Raw genomic sequence first — 19,762 nt, forward strand, 5'->3', positions numbered from 1 at the left:
ATAATAGTAAGAGGAAGAGAGAACAGGAAGACCTGCTCGATCTTTTAAGCACAATCCTTTTCCCTTTTGACTTGTTTTCCATTTTGACATGGGGAGGAGCAGGATTTTAACTCGTGTTGGAAACAGTTAAGTCAGTGAAATTAAGTGGTTATTTCACATTGCTTAGCACAGTAATTCCTGTTCTTTTGCCTTCTAGATTCGACTATAAAATTCTGGTCTGCTTTCTTCAGAGTCCTTCAGTTGAGCAATGCAGCACCCCGGGACCAGATTCAATGCACTAAAGCTGTTGATTCCTACTGCCCTGACTAAAGAGTGTTAAGGGACGAATCTGACATTCACAGAGATAAAGTTACTGCAAGCTTTGGTCAAGACGTTGAAGTGAAAAAAGGGTTGTTCAGCACCTTGATTTCCCATTAAACTAGAGCGAAGGAGGAAATTACAACCAATCCAAAACATGAATACAAATTTACATTAAAATTCAAGCTATTACACATCTTCTTAGTTCAAGTCCTTCTGTCATCAGAAAAGGTTATTAATACCATAGCAAATAGAAATCCTACATTTTAAGGCGTTTTTTCCACCTTCTCCATTTAAAATTGTGGCTCCATTTTAAACAACCAGCAAGCTGAGCTGGCGTTAACTTACGCAGTAAACTCACTCCATTCAGCTACGCTGGAGTCACACCAGTGCTAGTTCTGCTCTCAGTCACACAGCGGTAAATACCACCCTCGCTCACACTGGCGTAAATTCTTCACTCTGTCAGAGGGAAGGGACAGACTACTGACCAACTGGCAGGAGCTTCACAGGGTCCTGGAAGGTATCCACAGGAAAATTATATGCTAACTTGGACCAGGAATTGCTCTGCCTTTGTGGACTTCAATAGGAATGGAAAAGTTCCTGGTGACTTAAAGGAGTTTGTTCCAAACAGGAATATCTGTAAACACAGTAAGAACTCATAGAAGATATCTTGTGCAAAGAAAGGGAGAAAAAGAGCTCATATGGAGCAAAAGAGAAAATCTAGGAGAGCAGTGGGAATGACAGAACAAGTTTAGAAATGGAAATGTGCATCAAAAGGATGCAAAACCTGAAAGCAAGTAAAAATCTTTGAGGCCTGTCAGTGAAACAGCAAAGCATTTTTGGTCCAAGGAGATGAGATGCACACTAATCCTGAGCACAAACTGCCCTCACAATGACGTAGCTAGTTAGGATTCTGTGTAAAAACACAACTTCTGTCCACAGAGCTCCTTATGCCATGACTATTTTCACTTGGACACAGAAATTAGTATTTGGCAGCTCCGAAAATATTTTTGCTTCATGTGCTTTTGAAAGAATAAAGTTAGAAAGAGTGAAAAGTATGAAATTTGGTGCCCAGCAAACAGTCCAGAAGAGAGAAACTCTTTTAGATCATAAAAATGACAATTTTACATTATTTCACTAAGTGCTGTGTGCAAAGGAGCCAGTTCATTATAGAGCCACATATTCTTTCCATAACTAGAAATAACTGGTGATCTGAAAAAAATCCACAATCCATACAACCCAACATTGAGCTGAGTAGCAATTCTTTCGTGAGTTGAAGGAATGACTTCTTCACTTACAACCTTGAAGCTCGTGACGACACAAGTCGGTCCCTCCTGTCACTGGTGAGGAGGAAGGTTTCCTCCTGTACTAAGAATACAGTGCTTTAGATGTACTGTTCTTCATCTCCTCCACTCATGAGCAATGACCACTTGTCCCCTTCCTCCTCAACAAAACCATTACGTCTCGGCAGCTTGTCTGAAGTCAAGGAAGAGAGAGACACTTGGCTAATCTGATCCCAAGGAGCTGATCTGGATGAATCCCTTCTCCTATCATCCATTCCAATATGAACACTGATTTGGGAAGGAGTAAGTGGCTTCATGTGGCCTTGAGCTTGTGCTTCATAACTTTCTGGGTCTGGCTTCTTATAACTAAGAAGAGAAAGAGAGAAGATGTTTAGTACCAACAGGCCAATGTGTAGAAGCGACTTCAGCATTAGAACAAATCAGAAACTTCCAATAACCTAAATGTTGCCTGCACCTCAGACGCAACGTTAATGGCTACGACTACAGGTCACATGGCATTAAAACATTTCAATAGTAAAAGTAAACCTCTCAAAATGAAGTTCTTTAAGAAAAATTATCAGTTTGCTGAATTGGGAAAGGGTTCATAGTAAACAATTGCAGGGGAATGGATTTGATGACCCAAAATCCACTTTATGATTCAATATACTCTAGGTCAAAAAAAGCCCAGCAATGGCAAGTACGCATGGTCTTCTTCACGTATATGTATTATCGTTTTCTTTGGAATCCCAAGTTCTGTTCAGCTGATGTGAAGCTTCAAGGAAGGTTATTGTCCTACAGAGCATATTGTAATACAGCTTCCATAAGTCTGAAGCCAAATATGTTTCGAGGGGTTCTCAATATCTAACACAATTGTGTCCAAACAATGTAATCAGCACAAGATCAAAATAATTGAAGAATAAAAGGATATCTTTATAGAAATTTTTCATCTTTTGGATAACTACACACAGAAAGTTTTTTAGGATGAAAATCCTGCAGTGGTAGGGCTGATTCTGCAAATAGATATGAGCACATACATAGTTTTTATTATAGATTCTGGTCTCATTGAGCATTTGCAGGTCAGAACCATGATGCTGCAACAGATTTCCTATATTAGTTTACACTACACTGAACTGTACTGCACTATACTATATTATGCTATGCTATACTATACAGAAGACTCCAGCTACTGTAGAAATATTTGAAGGTTTGGACTAATTTCAGACACCATAAAAAGTCTTATTTTTGAAAGATGTTTGCTAACAATGCTGTTAAAAACAGGTCCACTGTGACTGTGACTGCACTCAAAAAGAGCATTCAAAAAACGTAGCATAAAAAAATTAATAGAATTTGAAAAATCTTGTTATAGTTCAGAAATTGATTCACTTCCAAAAAAGTAGAGCACAATACTTAATTTGTAGCAAGGTGCAAAAGAATAAATACACTGCTTCCCTGTTTGGCTAAATTAAGACAAAAAAAATAAAACCAGGTACAAATCTTTTTTAAAAAAATCTACTGCTACATCATGGAGAACTGTCTTTTGAATTATTTGTTCACTTAATATTCACCGCAAAACCAGTGCTGACCATTTCCTCACTTGGTATTGAACTAGATATCCAACAAAGGTGCTCAGGTAGCATCCAGCCACTCTTTTAGCTGCTAGTTAAAGAATGCTCAGTATTGTCTTAGTCCAGATGTGTTCATAATAGTGACATCTGTCTCTTTTGGAGCCTAGAATTAGACAAAACAGCTCCAAGCTAAAGGACCATCAGGTACTTTTAGGCGTACAAAGCTTCACGAGTCACAGCAGCAGTGCTGCCCATGGTTCCCCAATTGCTTAGCGTAAGATAACTTGCCACTTCAGCTGCAGGGAAGACAGCACAACGGACACAGAAGAAGCTGCCATTGCAGCTGATCCCATCCAAGGCTGAAGCACGAGGCCAACAGGCATGAAGACACCTAGCAAAAAGACATATGGACATCAGCCAGAGATGCCTGTCCCAATACAGAATACAGACATTTCTGTCCCTGCATATCATAGAACAGATCAGTAGCTCCACAACGTGACTTGCTGAGACCTCCATAAACACAACTAGATCAATATATATTTACTCCCATATTTTTAAATATGTCCCTTCCATTGCAAGGGATGACCTTTGCACCAATTCAGCTACAAGACTGCAGTCACAAGGTAAGACTGTTTGTCCCTCCCAGCTATTCTGCACATACGAAATGAAGCAAAATCAACAGAAAGACAAGGCAATAGTCCAGGCAAAGGAGGGAGAACTTATTCATAAAGAAAAAGAGGAATGCCTGAAGTGAGTTTTAAGGAGAAATTTGGAGCATGAGAAGATATCTGACAGAAGCAGAAAGAATGCAGGTAATAGGAGAGAAAACATGTGATTCAGGATGTATAAAAGAGGGAGCACTCAGAAGGCGGCTGGTATCTCTGATTAGAGCTGGGTTTGAATACACAGAAACTAATCCCCAAGTATGGCTATGCGAAGTAAGAGCATAATTTTAATTTCATCATATAAGAATTTATTCCTAAGAGTTTAAAATTTGGGGAACAAAGATTTTTTTTTCTACAACATGAAAAAAAAATAATGTATTTATCTTGTCCTCCTTCTTCCGAGTTTTAAATACCCTAGGAACCTCTCTTTGGTTGCTTGAGCAGGAAACCTTGCGAGAGGCACCACCGAACTCAACTGTGCTGCTATCTTCAACAAGTCGAGCTCTGGCAATCACATACCTGCTGCTATGGGTATTCCAAGCATATTATAAATTAAGGCAAGAATCAGATTTATTCGTATTCTTCGAACTGTTCTCTTTGATAAGTGAATACTGGCAACTACATCCAGCAAGTCGTTCTGCAAGACAGAAGAGCATTGAAAGTTTTCCACATGCAGCCTTCAGAATATCAAAACAAAAAGAGGAGTGTCAGTGATACAAGAGGACAGGCCAAAACTGCAGTGCTCACCCGGATAAGAACAACATCTGCTGCTTCAATGGCAACATCGGTGCCCGTTCCAATTGCAATTCCAACATCAGCCCTGGCGAGTGCAGGGGAATCGTTGACTCCATCACCAACCATTGCAACCTTCCTCCTCCCATTTTGGAGCTCCTGGACCTTTGCAACCTTGTGAGAAGGAAGAACCTCAGCAAAGACTTTTTTGATCCCAACCTATGTACAAAGAAAGAAACATACCCAGTTGGTGATATGCTTCATGCTAAAAGGAAGAGCCATTTGCTGTTCTGCGTGAAGAGGAAACATAGGAAGATCAACCAAACTGATTCTGGTGGAGGAAACGCTTGCAAGTTACACAGAAAGCTGAAAAGCGACATGCCTTTGGCATAAGAAAGGGACTGATAACAACTCCCTCCATCTTTACTGCAGAGCTGCTGGGAAAAACCATGCTCTCAGGGAAACTATGAAAACAAAGCAGATGGCTGGCTAAACACTTGCACTTCTCCACATCTCTACTAATATGGAGGTGCCACCAATGGCTTTAGTGCTGTAGTTGAAAAACAGGGTGGTGTACTGAAAAGGGTTGAGATAATGGCCCTGGTTTGGCTGCCTCACCAGGCAGAGATCAGCTTTTCACTACACAAGGTAGAAGCTGTCTTTTAACCTTTCAAAAAGTAACGTTTTTAAAAGTTTATAGGACTGACTTACCATTTTTCCATTGGAAAGGATCTAATAGCCAAAAATTCAATGAAAATGTAGGTTGGCACAGACTAAGCTTGTTTGAAAGCTTCACTTGAGTGCCTGGAACCGTAAAGCAAAGTTTGTTTCTGAAAGACTTCTCTTAACAATGAAAGGTGGGGTGAGAAAGTGCTTTACCACAATTGAACATAAAAGTGAAAGCACGAATCAAAATAAGAGAAGGATTAAGGCATCACACCAAGAAACAAAACAGACCTCACAGCATATGAGAACGTTCATACCACAGTGCCAGCTAAGTTAGCTGTGTGGTGGGATACCTTAGGAAAGCAAGGTGGCACATGTAGATTAGAAGTAGACGAATGCAAAGGGAAAAACGAAGATGGAGAGGGTGGAAACGTAGCAAGGTTGAGTGAGAATTTGGCTTTGCCTTTGGAGCAACATTTATAGCTTGAGATTAAGGAAACCTCATATAAACCCAACCTCTTCTAGACTGCTATGCTTCTTAACAATAATTCTTATTGTTATTACTATGTTACTCTTAAAGATAATGACAAATCTCCACTTCCCTTATTGGGAACAGGACTGGACCTTAAAGGAACTTTCCTTTGTCACTAACCAAATATGACTGCCTTTCAGTGAAGGGAAGCAGGAGGCTCCAGTTCAGCAACGGACTAATAACTGCAGGAAACTGTACCTCTAGAGAAGTACTGACTGCTTGTCTTCAGTGGGATCTTAATGCAGCCCCTGGCCTTTATTATGCCATTGACCTGACCTGATTTTCAATGCAATTCAAGAAAAATTAGCCTTCATTTAACGTATCCAGGGAAATTCTGAGTTCCTGCTCCAAATTCACTGGGGTAAGCAGAGTTTTAGAACCTCATCGTGTATTTTTTTGAAACGCAAAGCAGCAGATACCTGAGTAGCAATGGCTTTTGCAGTTTTTCTGTTGTCCCCCGTTATCAGCACCACATCTATTCCCATGTTTTTCAGCGTGTGCACAGCAAGGGCTGCCTCCTGCTTGACAGTATCTGCTATTGCGATCATTCCACACAACACACCTGCACAAAGAAAAGTTTTCTGTAAGATACAACTGTGTGAGGCAAAGTGGCAGCAAAATAACAGGTCTTCCCCTCCATCACACCATGGCAGCTTGTGAAATAACACACTCCAGGCACTGACACTCATACTGACACCCATAAGCCTGAACAACTTCCTACAGTTTTCTAAGTTATGGTCTCTTTCTTACACACACACACTTTTCTCATTTTTCTGTTTCAGATCGAACAACAAATACCTTTGATATTTAGGGAACAGGAGGAAGGTGAGAAGAGGAGGGTAGCTTTTCAATGTGCCTGACTTCTAGGTTTTATGGTATTAACAATTACAATAGTGGGCCAGAGAAAGTTTTGGTATTTGTGGCTAGGTCAGATGTTGAAGTTACTGCTCCAGGAGGAAGCATACAGACTATCTGGTTTTATGTTCCTTAATCTTTCCGGGTTGGATCTCTATTACAATTAATAAATACAATGTTGCACCTGCCTTCCAACACATTGACTCAAAGGTGCATCCACGTTTCCTTCGTGTGACTTACAAAAATCTCACATTGGTTTATCAGTGCATATTACCTTTCAAAAGTAAGGACTTAAGTAGGTTTTTCACCCCTGTATCTCTACTTGCCATCACTAGCAGTGATAGGAATGCCAGTTGTACATCAGAGCCCTTATTTCCATGTTAAGAGCACTTCATTTTGCTGGGCTGCTGATGGAGCCCAGGCTGAGACATACAAATGTCTCTGAAAATGGCTCTAGAGGAGCACCAGGAATATTTATTAAGTAATTGAATCAGAGGCCCCATTGCAAGATCCCAGATGCACTGGCAATCTATCACCGTTAGAGCAGTTTCTCATATTAAGGTATTGTCTGGGATCTCTTTCTGCGCAGCACAGAACAGAACCCCTCTGGCAAAACTCATTTAGTCTAATCTATTATACTTGAATGATCTAATGAATCACCATGTTTATTCATGAAATGTTTTGAAATCAGTGACGCAATAGGGTGGCATGTGATCCTTAAGTGATGTAAAATCAGGACAGGACATGCCACTGTACTGGCACTGCTTTTCTGAACAACAGTCCTAGACAGCAGGAGGTTCAGGAATTAACACTTAAACTAAAAACTACCCAACAAAATCTTATAAACGCTGTTCTGAGGTAAAAGCTTCCTTTAAGAACACCTTGATATTCTGCAGTTCACAAGCAGTTCTGCGCTAAAACATTAGTAGTTTCTTGACTAAGCCACTGATCAATTGCTCCAAAGTTTGGTTTTTTTCCATTCAGTGGTAGCATCAACTGATATTTATTAAGTCACATCGAAGCACAGCAGTTACCATCAATAGCCACTAGTATGGCGGTCTGTCCTTTCATTTCATGGTCTGTCATTGCGTCGTTGACATCATTTGCAATATGCAAGCCATTGCGTCTCATCCACTCGCGATTTCCAATCAACACCAAGTACGTACGACAAGTTGATGGACCTTTGCGCGCAAACAAAAAGAAAAACAAGCAACTCAAAAATAGCGAACACAAGCCAGAGATGCTTAAGGATGACAACATCAGGTTGCATTAGCTTCAGAAAGATATTCTGAAGAGGTTTTCCTAATTTTATTTTTTTGTGTGTGTTCCAGACTGGCAATGGTCACACCCAAGACACAAACAGAATGAGTCTTGTTGAAGTGCTGCTGTCATGGTCAAACAGAAATGCATAGGCACTACGTGAAGACAGCCTCATAAAACTTTTCTGCTTCAGGACTCAATCTGTGCCTGTTTATACACAGAACTGCGTCATGAACTTAATGGGAGTATTTGCCTCTATTTGCCTTTGCCAGTTGGCATTGTTTTTCTGGGTAAGTGCAGTATGCACATTTCATAAGTGCCATGCTGCTTTGTTCTCACAACTAATGACTTCTTTCAAATATAAAGGCTATTTCTGGTAAGAAAAAAAGTAGTTTTGTTCTAACAAACAATGAAACAGTATGTAAAGCACCTCATTATGAATTCAATCCAACTTCACAAGAGCCGTATGAAGCAGGTGAGAAAAAATACTACATCATTAACATCATGGCACAGTTCCGATGATTAAAGTTCTTATTTTATTTAATTCTTCTACGAGCTTTCTCAAAAAGGTCAGCAGAGCCACAGTCTTCTGAAGAGAACTGATGAGCTTCTTAAGGAAGCTTTTAAATACTTTTTTTTTCTCTCCTACACTACAAAAGAGCAAAGTGGCTTCCACAAAGCCTGAAACAAAAACAAATGAATTTGCCTAATCAAAAACATGAGGCACTGAAACTTGGTTTGAAGATATAACGCGCTTTATTGTGCATCTGCCGAATAGATTTTTTTTCAAGTAAGTGCCTTGAGAGATACATGAACAGAAAACAAAAGGTCCAAGTTAATATGGAACTAAAGGGTAGGATATAAAAAGTAGTAGCAAGATAATGTATGTTAAAGGTAACTGCTCTAAATGGGAAGATAATGCTAATTGGTAAACTTTACCCTCTGCTGGACCATTCTTCTATCCAAAAGGAACATTGCTGGGTATGGCTTATGTATTGTAAGGACTTTTTGAGCACCCATCACTGTAGCACCTAAGCTCTTATTTAGGTTCTGAATCAAAGAGCAATAGAGACTACGGGAAAGACTTCAATATTTATTAAGGTGCATTCTTGTCCCTTGTGTTCTTTGCCCCTTTCTGCCATAAATCCACCTCTCTGTTGTTCCTAGTCTAATAGGATTGGTTTACAGTGATTGGCACTGTTCATCCATTAGGCCTCACATTGCGACTGGCGGTCACTTCGGGGGCAGACATACCATGTGATTCGGAGAGCGTGATCAGCACGTTATCTCCCAGAGGAGCACCACTGTCCCTGCTCCTTTTAGTGTCCAGTTTATCAAGATCCTCCTCGGCTATGCCCAGGACAGCTTCAACACCTCCAACTTTGCAGCTGATGCCACAGCCCGGGACTGCCTGGAAGTCAGTGCAGTATCCCAGGCTCTGAGTGCCAAGTTCCTGTGGATGTAATCACAGTTCATCATTAGTCTGTGCTGCTCACATGGTGTACACATATTAGATAACTCCTGTGGAAAAAAGGTCTCATTCCTCCTCTTGACAATGACTGACTGACAGAAAAGCAGCATGGAGCATCAGTAGCACATGGAGGACATGGAGCTGCTGGAGCGAGTCCAGAGGAGGGCCACGAAGACAATCCGAGGGCTGGAGCACCTCTCCTCTGAAGACAGGCTGAGAGAGTTCAGCCTGGAGAAGAGAAGGCGCCGGGGTGATCTTATAGAAGCCTTCCAGTACTTAAAGGGGGCCTACAGGAAAGCTGGAGAGGGACTTTTTACAAGGGCGTGTAGTGATAGGACAAGGAGTAATGGCTTTAAACTGAAAGAGGGGAGATTTAGATTAGATATAAGGGAGAAATTCTTCACTCTGAGGGTGGTGAGGCACTGGAACAGGTTGCCCAGAGAAGCTGTGGATGCCCCATCCCTGGAGGTGTTCAAGGCCAGGTTGGATGAGGCTTTGGGCAACCTGGTGTAGTGGAGGGTTTCCCTGCCCATGGCAGGGGGGTTGGAACTAGATGATCTTTGAGGTCCCTTCCAACCCTAACCATTCTATGATTCTATGATTCTATGATCTAAAAATAAGGATGTTCTGGACATGCTGTGGTTTAGACTTCTAGAAAGGGGCAGCCATACAGATCACATCCAGGTCTCAGCCCTAGCAGCAAGCCATAAAGTACAGTTTCATCTGGTAGTTCAAGGACCAAGCAGTTACACAGTTACATTGGTGGTTCATGACCTCAGCCAAGACTAGGAACTAAAGAGAAACACTGTAACAATAAGTCATACAGGTTCTGAAAAGATGCAACTTCCAATTAACCTCACAGCCAAGGGGCTGTGAGGGATCAGTCTGCCTATATACATGTAAAAGTAAGTGAAAAAACTGTATCTAGCTCTTGGAGTGATCTGGCTGGATGACAAGCAAACAGTCTTTCTATTGAGCTAAGGAGAGAAGCCAATGAGTACCTTCAAGATGAGAAAAGCGAACACCAGTTTATAAACAAGTTAGTCTTGTTTGTCTCTGGAAGTTGGAATTACGTGTACCTTTCAGTTTTTATAACACAGGGACGATAAAGCAGGTGGTAAGAATATAAGCAAACAGTATAGCATTGCAATTCGTATAAGCCATGATCCAGTAATAACTGGTGCATGGGATGACTACAGAAGTGTCAGGGAACTAAGACAAATTTGAAAACAGAAAATGTAAAATTAATGACTTATCTTAGCAGAAATAAATTATTTCTTTAAACCATGCTTCCTATTTGGTTACTATTTGTGCTTCATTCTTCCGGAAACATTTGAGTAACACATGTCATATTTAAATGACCTTTGAAGATTTGCAAAATTTGCAAAGACTTGAGTAATCTATTAATTCATTCGTGATATTCACAAATATCACAGTTTAATATTGAGGTTTCAAAGTTTTTTGTCTAATCAGATAAGCAAGTGACTAATAGAAGTGACTACAATCAGGTAACATACGAAACATCACCACGCACATTTGCTTCACAACGCTATTTTGAGCATAAGTATTCCTCCTGCACATATTCCACAATCTTTCTTTTCCCACTAGTTCAGGAAAAACTTTGTAAGATTTTGCTTGAGAACTCCACAGCATTACCAGAAAAGCAAAGCTTAGAATGTGCCTTCTGGTATTGTTCAGACTAAATGCACAATTATAAAATCTGCCAGCTTTCCAGTCTGTCACTTTTCAGGCAGGCCTGCCCCTCTGGGACTTGCTCGTTTCATACAACATTGCTGCATTTGCACAGATCCCTTCAGGCCTTAGATGAAACACGAAGGCTACGTACCTCTTTGCAATATTTAGTGACTGCCATTCCTAAAGGATGCTCGCTGCTGGCTTCTGCAGTGCCAACCACCGCCAGCACCTTCTTCAGAGAGAGCACAGCCGTGTCTCCCAGCAAAAGCACCCTCATGACTTTAGGAACTCCACAGGTGATGGTCCCAGTTTTATCAAACATCACAGTCTTGATCTGCAAGAATAAACCAGAGTTACTGCCTAAGCCCTGCAAGCATAGGGATCCTCATACGCTTTAGGTGCATAAATACAGGCAAGGCCTTAATAATCAGTTGACTACATCCACACCAAGACGCAATAAACTTACAAAAGTAGTGATTCCTGTATGTACCTTGCACTATCTGTACAGTACATCTCCTTATGCTTTCTTATTCGTTCACTATACAGTGATTTCACTGAAGCCACAACATCATCCTGTATCTATATCAGGATCTCAGACAACACAGTCACTTCGGGTCTTGTGCTGTCCTTTGTGTGTGTGTGTGTATGTATTCACATGCAGGACTCACGTAATGGCTCCTTAATCACTTTTACCTGCAAGGTATACGATGCAAGCAGGGCTTTTACAAATGCTGTTCTAAACAGTTAATAGTAGCACTGAGGAAAGAGGACTCTGGAAGTTATTTGGTGATATGAGCAGGTGGGAAGAGTGCAAGATGATGCAGCAAGTTCCAGAAACAATAACCTAACCAAACTCAACCTCATGCTATTCACCAAATTCAGCGATCACTTGTTAGCCAGCCCAATGGGTCTTGAAAATAAACATGGTACAGAGAAACACACTAACCAAAAAATTCAACAAAGTAGGCACTATTTCCATTTCCAGCTATTCCAACCCACTAGCTTTCCAGAATCCAAGAGGTCACCTAATTTTCCAAACCCTGATCCTAGCCTCACTTAGATTCAAAAGGTAAAAAGTCCTGACGCTAATTAGCAGTCATTTTTTATTTTTTTGCAAAGTCTTGGAGAAAATTCTGGTCTGTCCTTTATAATGTCCAGTAAGAACAAATATTATCAGTCTGATTAACTTATTCTTACTATACTTTTCACTTAAAATGTTCTGCCTATGTCTAATCCAGTGTACCATAGCATGGTTTAAACTCGCATTCTTTTCACTGGCTGTGGACATGTCAAACCTCCTTCTCCTTCAATTTCCTCCTCTTCCTCCTCTTTTCATCAGTTTTCTGTCTTTGAAGGGCTTTTTCTGCCTCCCTTCCATCTTTTTTCTATACACTAAAAGAACTTCAGATCATTCCGTTTTTCTCTTACATCCTATGTTTAAAACTACTGATCATGAACAATATGCATTTCACAACAGCTCACTGAGGAAAGAAGGAAAACACTGGATTATTGGGCTCTTTTGCAGAAGAGATAAAGAGTGCAAAAGTCAGAAACCTCTGAGGTCATGCAGAAGATTAGCAGCCTCACTGGCATGAGATTGCAGGAACTATTGGCTCTCAACACTTTGCTGTGACTGCTTTGAAGAAAGAAGGTCAGATCTGTCTTCTTTATCTTAATGGGCAGCAATCAACAGAATGAAAAACAAACAACATTCTGCAGTCTTTCTCTGGTCCAGGAAGATTTCCTGGGAAATTTTATTTCATGTAGCAACAGCTGGATAAGGTACAAAAGTACAGAGTGAACTATTAACCTTGTGTGCCATTTCCAGGGGTTTTCCACCTTTGATGAGAATACCATTCTGCGCAGCAACTCCTGTGCCCACCATCACAGCTGTGGGGGTAGCCAAGCCTAAAGAACACGGGCATGCAATGCTCAGCACGGTGATTGACGTTTGAAACGCAAACCTCAGTATTAGTTCAGCTTTTGAAACTTGTTTGCTCTGATTCTGCAAGAAGAGGGAAGGGGGAAAGAGAGAGAGATATGATTGCTGACATATGTGAAGATAACATAGATATACAATCAATCATAGCTATTTCAAAAAACATATTTACCTGGAAACCTCCAGTATAGGAAAGCAATCTATTATTGTTACTACAATGGTAGAGAAAGGTCAATGTGACAAATTGCTTATGGCAGTATTTTCTGGATTTTCTTCTACTCAAGCACACATATGCTCGACTCTGCTCTCAGGCTCCTGGATGACAACATAACTTGCTGGCATTTCCTTATAGCTTAGCAAAGGAGAACCCTATTTCCAGGTACACAGACAGGTACCCACAGTTGCTGAGCAGAGCAAATACACATCCTAAAGATAACAGAAGCTCATCTTCTTTCTAACGCCAAACCTACCACCTGCCATCAGCAACAAGGATGTCCAAAAAAATGCCAAGCAATATAGGAATGGTTCAGTTCCTTGCAATGCAGCATTAGATCACGTTTAGTCCAGAAAGACTGCCGACAATTTCAGTTTGTAGGAACCCCAGGCAGAACTAAGGGGTAAATGCAAAGGTATATTTTATACCTGCAGACAGATTTTAATTAGTGCAATTATCTGCTCTGTGTAGAAAACATCATGTTGTACAAAAGTATTTGCCAGGTTGCAACATCAAAGCTTACACACAGAGGTTTGTTAATTACACTGGAAGATATCCTAACACCAAAATCCAGCTCTTAATGAAATTACTTACAGGAAAATATTTTTGAATAACATCAAAATTTATAAAACCAATTGTGATCCATACTATCAATGTCACTGTTGAAATGATGATGATAAATGGAACAAAATATCCACTAAACTTATCTGCCAGTTGCTGGATGGGTGCCTATAAAAAAGAAAAATATGTATTTGTTTGTTTATGATCGAAACACATAAGTATGTAGAGTTCATGAAAATACCTAATATTCTTCATCTGATTCTTTTTTGAAGTCTAGAAAACATACAGCTTGTTGAACAAGTAAATATATAAACATATAGAACCTTTTTCTTATGTAATCAAAATCTGTGAATAGTCTTTCTTTTCTATTATTTTTACCTTTGACATTTGAGCTTCTTCCACTAATTTCACGATTTGTGCCAGAGTGGTATCATTACCAACATGAGTTGCATTAACAAGAACTGAGCCATGTGCATTTATAGAACCAGCAATCACTGTGCTCCCAGGCTTTTTCGTGACTGGCATAGCTTCCCCTAGAAAGAAAAGATAAGAATAAATGAGGCAATACCACATATAACAGTGAACACAGTTCATTAGCACACAGCTCACTGTATGCTGGCAAAATCAGCAACAATGACAAGAAATCACATATTGTATATCTCTGTCTAGTGAAGACATGTATAAGTCCTATGATACTTCTATAAACCTTTTTCTAGGTCTAGTTTCAAAGCAAATGGTGTTTCCTTGGTCCTAACCCTTCAGTATGCCATAAAAGGGCCAGGAGTAAATTGATTGAAAAAGGAACTAAGAATTTCTCCAATTACTGCTTTGCACAGCCATGGGAGTTTGAGCAATCTGTCTTTATTTCCACCACTCTTGCTTTTCAAAGACTAGAAAAGTTGTCTCTGTGGCAAAGCTCCTGTTCTCATGCTGCCTCTCCAAGAATGCTAGCTCCACAAAACCTTTATTTTCTCTGTTTTTAGGGTTAGTGATAATGACTGGTTCTCTTAAACTAAGGGTGTCCCTGTTGCCCAAGCAGAGTAAATACATAACTAAAACAAGTGAGCCAATGCCAATGTAAAGTTTTCATATCCTTTACCTTGTTTATAAGAACTGCATGATGCAGTAAATCCTTATTATATTTACAAAATGAAACTAAAATTTCGGAAGCTGTGAAAAAGTCCCATGACCCTTAATGAGCATCAAGTCATGAGGCTTGCTTTCTCTCTTCTTGCTCACTGGCAGATCCCTGTCAGAAGCCCTGTTCAGTGCCCATGCATACACACCCCTGCATCTCAGCAATATTTCCCCATCGTCCTTTAGAAGTTCTTTCTGAGAAGGTACCATCTCTACAAACACATTCCAGGGGAAACTCCCACCAGATCTCCGGAATAATGACAATAGTGTTTAGACTCTACCCATCCCATCAGTACATTAGTAAAATTAACCAAACTGAGCGGAAATTCTTCAGCTTTTTAGGGTGTGTGCAGATGCAGGACTTGGATTCAAGCTCACAAAGGCCAGGCACAGCGTCCATTAAGGTGGGAGGTTATTCAGACAGCAGCTTTTGGGTCGGGTCTGCTCTCTCTTCTTGTAAGAAAGTGTTCTAGAAGAATTCACTTCTTTGTGTAAGTGTAAGGGAAGTTACCAGTAATGAGAGACTCATCTGCCATAGAACTGCCTTCAATGACCTTTCCATCCACTGGGAACTTTCCACCAGGAACAACCTTCACAATATCACCCCTTTGAACCAGTTCGACAGCTACCTGCTCCTCCCTGCAAAAGACACAAATAGAACAGAGAGATTATTTACATCATCAAAGAATAACTCATTATTATTCTTCAAAAGAATAATAATGCTTTCACATTAACTGCATCAAGCCTACTCTGTGCACTCAGGTAAGCTGAAGGGGTGTTGGTTCATAAATATTTACCTGATGATAGAGTGGTCAGGTCCAAGAGTCACCACAGTGGCTTCTGTGGCTTGAAGAGATATAAGTTTAGCAAGAGCTTCTGAGGTCTTACTCTAAGAAACAGAAATGTTTAAGATATATTGAGATATATAAATGCTGATGTCTACTTAACACAATGAACTCTGAATGATCTTGCATAATACAGGCTACATCAGAAACATCTGACTCAAAATTCCTCTGAATAGTTTTATTCTGCTCTTATCATAAATACACAATAATTAGTGTGAAGATGAGTTACCTTTGCTATGTGTTCCAGCCATCTCCCAAGGGCAATGAACACAAACAGCATCGGAGGAGTGTCAAAGAAAGTGACAGGGCTTTTCTCTGCCTTTTCAATTATTGCTACCAACAGGATCACACACGAATACACATAAGCAATCGTCGTGGCCAGTACAATGAGCACATCCATATTGGCTGTCTTGTGCTTCAGCGATTTGTAAGCTTGTACGTAAAAATACCATCCACCAAGAAACTGTTGGTTTAAGCATGGACAGGCTCATATTAAGATGACAGCAGTGAAAGCAGAGAGTACATAACTGAAAACAGAGAGTACATAATACTGCCTGTAGCAGAATTATAAACACGTAGTAGTTTATAATAAGTATAAGTAGCCTGATCTAGTTGAGAGGCAGCCCTGCCCATGACAGGGAGGTTGGATTAGATGATCTCTAAGGTCCCTTCCAGCCTATGCCAGTCTATGATTCTATGATAAGGGAAGGCATTGCTGTCCCATACAAATTTTATATTGATATAACTTCAGTGGAGTTAGTGGAGGCTGACTCCATTGTCATCCTCTCACTTGCCCTTCCTTTTTCTCAGAACAACTCTGCCAGCTAAATATCATCCTTTCCCTCAGCAGTGCAAAGTAAATAAGCCACAGAAGTTGAAGGAACTTACCCATAGCTACCCAGTTAGCTTGTGGCTTAACAGGTATCTCTTCATTTTAACACTACCTTCCCCACTTGGAAAACTATCTGACGTGACTTTGGCAGGAGTAAAAGCTGTAGAGCAATTCCAGAATAGATAACTAGCGGAAAAGTGTCACTTCGTCCTGCATAGGTGGTACAGACAAGAGGGCTCGGCTAATCCACTAAACCTTTCCTGTTTCTTGTCTTTATCACATCAGATTACATAAATGGGAGATGAATAAAAAGCAAACCCCTACGAAGTACTGTGGACATACCTGAACAAAAGTGCACAGGACAAAGAAGAGAAGATTCAAAATAGATAATCCAGGAATGAGATTCTGTTCCAGCACCATAGACCCATGGTTCTCACCGTCAGGTATTAGCATATAAATCATTAGGATCAAGACAGGGATACCAAACAGTAGGCTGCACAAGAAAGACTTCTTCCACCTGAAAAGTAGAAGCTGTAAATCCCTGGTTGTCGTACACCCCGCAATACGCAGGTCAAACAGTGCACTTGCAGTGCAGAGCTTGGGGTATTAGTACTGTACTAACACACAGTTTCAGGATATTTGGGAAAGATCCAACACTTCGAGACAGTTTCAGTGTCTCCTACATGTTTAACTGTATAGACTATCAGTTAAACACTGAAACTAATGAAAGTAATAAAAGTACTTGAACCAAATGGCAAATCATAAAATTAAATACGCTTTACACAAGGATAAGCTAAATTAATTGGGAAGTGGGAGGGAGGTAAGTTACAAGAGGTGATTTATACACATTCATTAGTGAGAGAGAAAGAGAAATACTTACTCCTGTATTTCCTTTTTATGATCCAGGTTATGTGCACCTGGAACTCTTCTAGCCACGGAAGCATGAAAGCCAATTTCCTTTTTATTGGAAGAGGAGGAAAGACACGTTAGTTTTGATTAAACTAACCATATTACTTATAACACGTTTAAATGACACCACTTTTAGAAGAAATGTCAGAAAAGGACACTGTTTCATATTTAATAAATGCCAACTTCTTATTTATTTTTAGATCCTGCCAACATATGAGGATATTTCAGACAGTACTCAAAATGTGGACTGCAAAGGATTTCTGCTACCTATACATGGACACAGTGTATAGATGCACTAAGTGTTCCAGGTTTCTTAGGCACAGGAAGCTCCCACTGAAAGCTGGAGTTCTGCTGCCCTCCTCCTCAAGGGAAATTTACACCCTTTCATCTCCACTGGAATAAGTATGAGAGTTGGGAAATATCACAAAGGAAGGTAAAAACATACAAGTCCCTGGGCTAGTCAACCTTGCAAGTATCTCCTTAACACTACAGTTGAGTAGATACACCTGAAGTTGAAAATCAAAGTGGCTAGAATCAGCTTAAACCTGTAAAAAAATAAACTGCAGGGCGAATCATCCCAGAAACAAACACACACAAAAAGCCAGTTCTGACTGATGCTTCAGTGAGTTACTGCAGTAGAACCACCCCCTCCAAAAAAAAAAAAAAAAACACAAAAAAAACAAACACAAAAAAGCCAAAGAACATCTGCAAGCACAATACACTTAAACTTCATATCTGCATCATGAGGTGCTCCGGTGGCAAGATGCACTTTACAGAACTACTCTGCCAGCCTGAAGAGTCTACGAGTTAACATGTTAATCACCGCTGCCACACTAATTCTGCAGTCTCGGAGCTTTTTTCTGAGTAAATACTTTAGAACACGAAAGTCAAATAGTCTCTGGTGTCCTCCTAACTAGTCACTGCATGTGCCTCATACAGTAAGTTCTCTTCGCTTCTGGTGAGGCAAAGAAGGAAAAAGTTTTGTCCATACGTGGGCCATGAGAACGGCAAATTTTATGATCTGTGAGGTTACTGGTAAGCCAGGATTTTTTTCATTTAGTGGCTGTATCACTGGTTTCAAAGATTATTCTCTGAATTGATGTGGGAATAAATGCCACTGTACACAGAGATGTGTAATACTTGTGGTACAAGCTGCTGTAAAACTTCTTTTACAGCCTCTTTCACTGGCAAGGGAAAGTAGCATTTTTATTTTTTTCTGAAGTATCAACACTTCACTAAAATGACCGGAAATCAGAGACACATGATTCTACACACAGAACTGCAAAGAATGAATATGTGACACTTTTACCAGATATAGATAAAAAAAAGTTTTCTTTTTGTAGTTTTTAGGGTGTGTTTTTAGAGTAACAACCTGGGAGACCACGCACTACTGTGCAGCACAGCAGCTTCACCAGAAGAGCATAAAATCATATGGCAATTGCCATGTAATCTGCAAAAGTCTGCGAAACATCTCAAATATCAGCTTTACTTCCTTTCTGACTTCACCTTATAATTGTTCATACATAAAAAATTTCTAAAGCCTACCTCAATTATTTTTATAATATCTCGAGGTCCAGTGATTTCAGGATCAAACTGGATGCGAGCTTTGCAAGTAGCAAGTGCAACTGAAGCGTAGAATATGCCACTTGTTCTCATGAGTTTGGATTCAATATTGTGAACACAAGAAGCACAAGTCATGCCTGTAATCTAAAGAAAAGACAAACTTAGGTACAGTTAGCAGTACCCCATATTCACCCAGTATTTGTGGATTAACTGGAGACATGGCCTCCCCATGTCACAAAGGTCCTAATGACTATTCAAGTTCTGCTGGTACTGACCCAAGGACTCAGCATGAAGATTTTATCGAGCTGTCTTAAATGAAACAAAGCTGAGAACATAACTATCCACTTCTAATATAAACTTATGCAACCAGCACTTATAGAATCATAGAATTATAGGATCATAGAATCATAGAATAGTTTGGGTTGGAAGGGACCTCAAAGATCATCTAGTTCCAATCTCCCTGCCACAGCAATAGTCACAGCTGCATGTTTGTATAGCAGCACTCACACACTGCAATAGTATAGCTAATATAGTTCTATCAGCAGCTATATTAACATTGCTGAAGTCAAACTCTGCATGTGTAACTTCATCTCACTTTCTTAAGTTTCCCTGTGGCTTCAATAAGGTATGTTCCCACTTTCTGATCTATTAGCACAACTGCAGACTTGATGTTATCTGTCTTATAGCAGGTGTATGTCAGAGAATAAAAATAGACTTTTGAAGAATCTGTCCTTCACACAA

The 19,762-nt window shown here is 40.1% G+C and overlaps 1 protein-coding gene across 27 annotated transcripts in view; it reads right to left on the minus strand.

Annotated features, from left to right (window-relative positions):
* Positions 1-1,681: 1,681 nt before the first annotated feature.
* ATP7B (ATPase copper transporting beta) overlaps positions 1,682-19,762 on the minus strand; it is a 29,835-nt gene continuing 11,754 nt past the window's right edge. For 3 of the 27 annotated variants that reach the window (XM_086612347.1, XM_086612276.1, XM_009980248.2), the window contains 18 exons: positions 19,004-19,165; positions 17,430-17,506; positions 16,892-17,066; positions 15,947-16,180; positions 15,670-15,761; positions 15,384-15,511; positions 14,114-14,268; positions 13,769-13,903; positions 12,832-13,026; positions 11,173-11,355; positions 9,156-9,308; positions 8,795-8,810; positions 7,630-7,776; positions 6,160-6,302; positions 4,558-4,761; positions 4,330-4,447; positions 3,434-3,536; positions 1,682-1,946 (listed from right to left, as the gene is read on the minus strand). In XM_086612347.1, coding sequence (XP_086468473.1) covers positions 1,682-1,946; positions 3,434-3,536; positions 4,330-4,447; positions 4,558-4,761; positions 6,160-6,302; positions 7,630-7,776; positions 8,795-8,810; positions 9,156-9,308; positions 11,173-11,355; positions 12,832-13,026; positions 13,769-13,903; positions 14,114-14,268; positions 15,384-15,511; positions 15,670-15,761; positions 15,947-16,180; positions 16,892-17,066; positions 17,430-17,506; positions 19,004-19,165 — 2,685 coding nt within the window. Of the gene's footprint in view, positions 1,947-3,433; positions 3,537-4,329; positions 4,448-4,557; positions 4,762-6,159; positions 6,303-7,629; positions 7,777-8,794; positions 8,811-8,984; positions 9,006-9,109; positions 9,309-11,172; positions 11,356-12,831; positions 13,027-13,768; positions 13,904-14,113; positions 14,269-15,383; positions 15,512-15,669; positions 15,762-15,946; positions 16,181-16,891; positions 17,067-17,429; positions 17,507-19,003; positions 19,166-19,762 lie in introns of all 27 variants that reach the window. The other 24 variants (XM_086612298.1, XM_086612291.1, XM_086612280.1 and 21 more) reach the window with 23 other exon arrangements.

The sequence above is a fragment of the Tauraco erythrolophus genome, chromosome 1 (genome assembly GCF_009769465.1).
Source record: "Tauraco erythrolophus isolate bTauEry1 chromosome 1, bTauEry1.pri, whole genome shotgun sequence".
Taxonomy (NCBI): Eukaryota; Metazoa; Chordata; class Aves; order Musophagiformes; family Musophagidae; genus Tauraco; species Tauraco erythrolophus.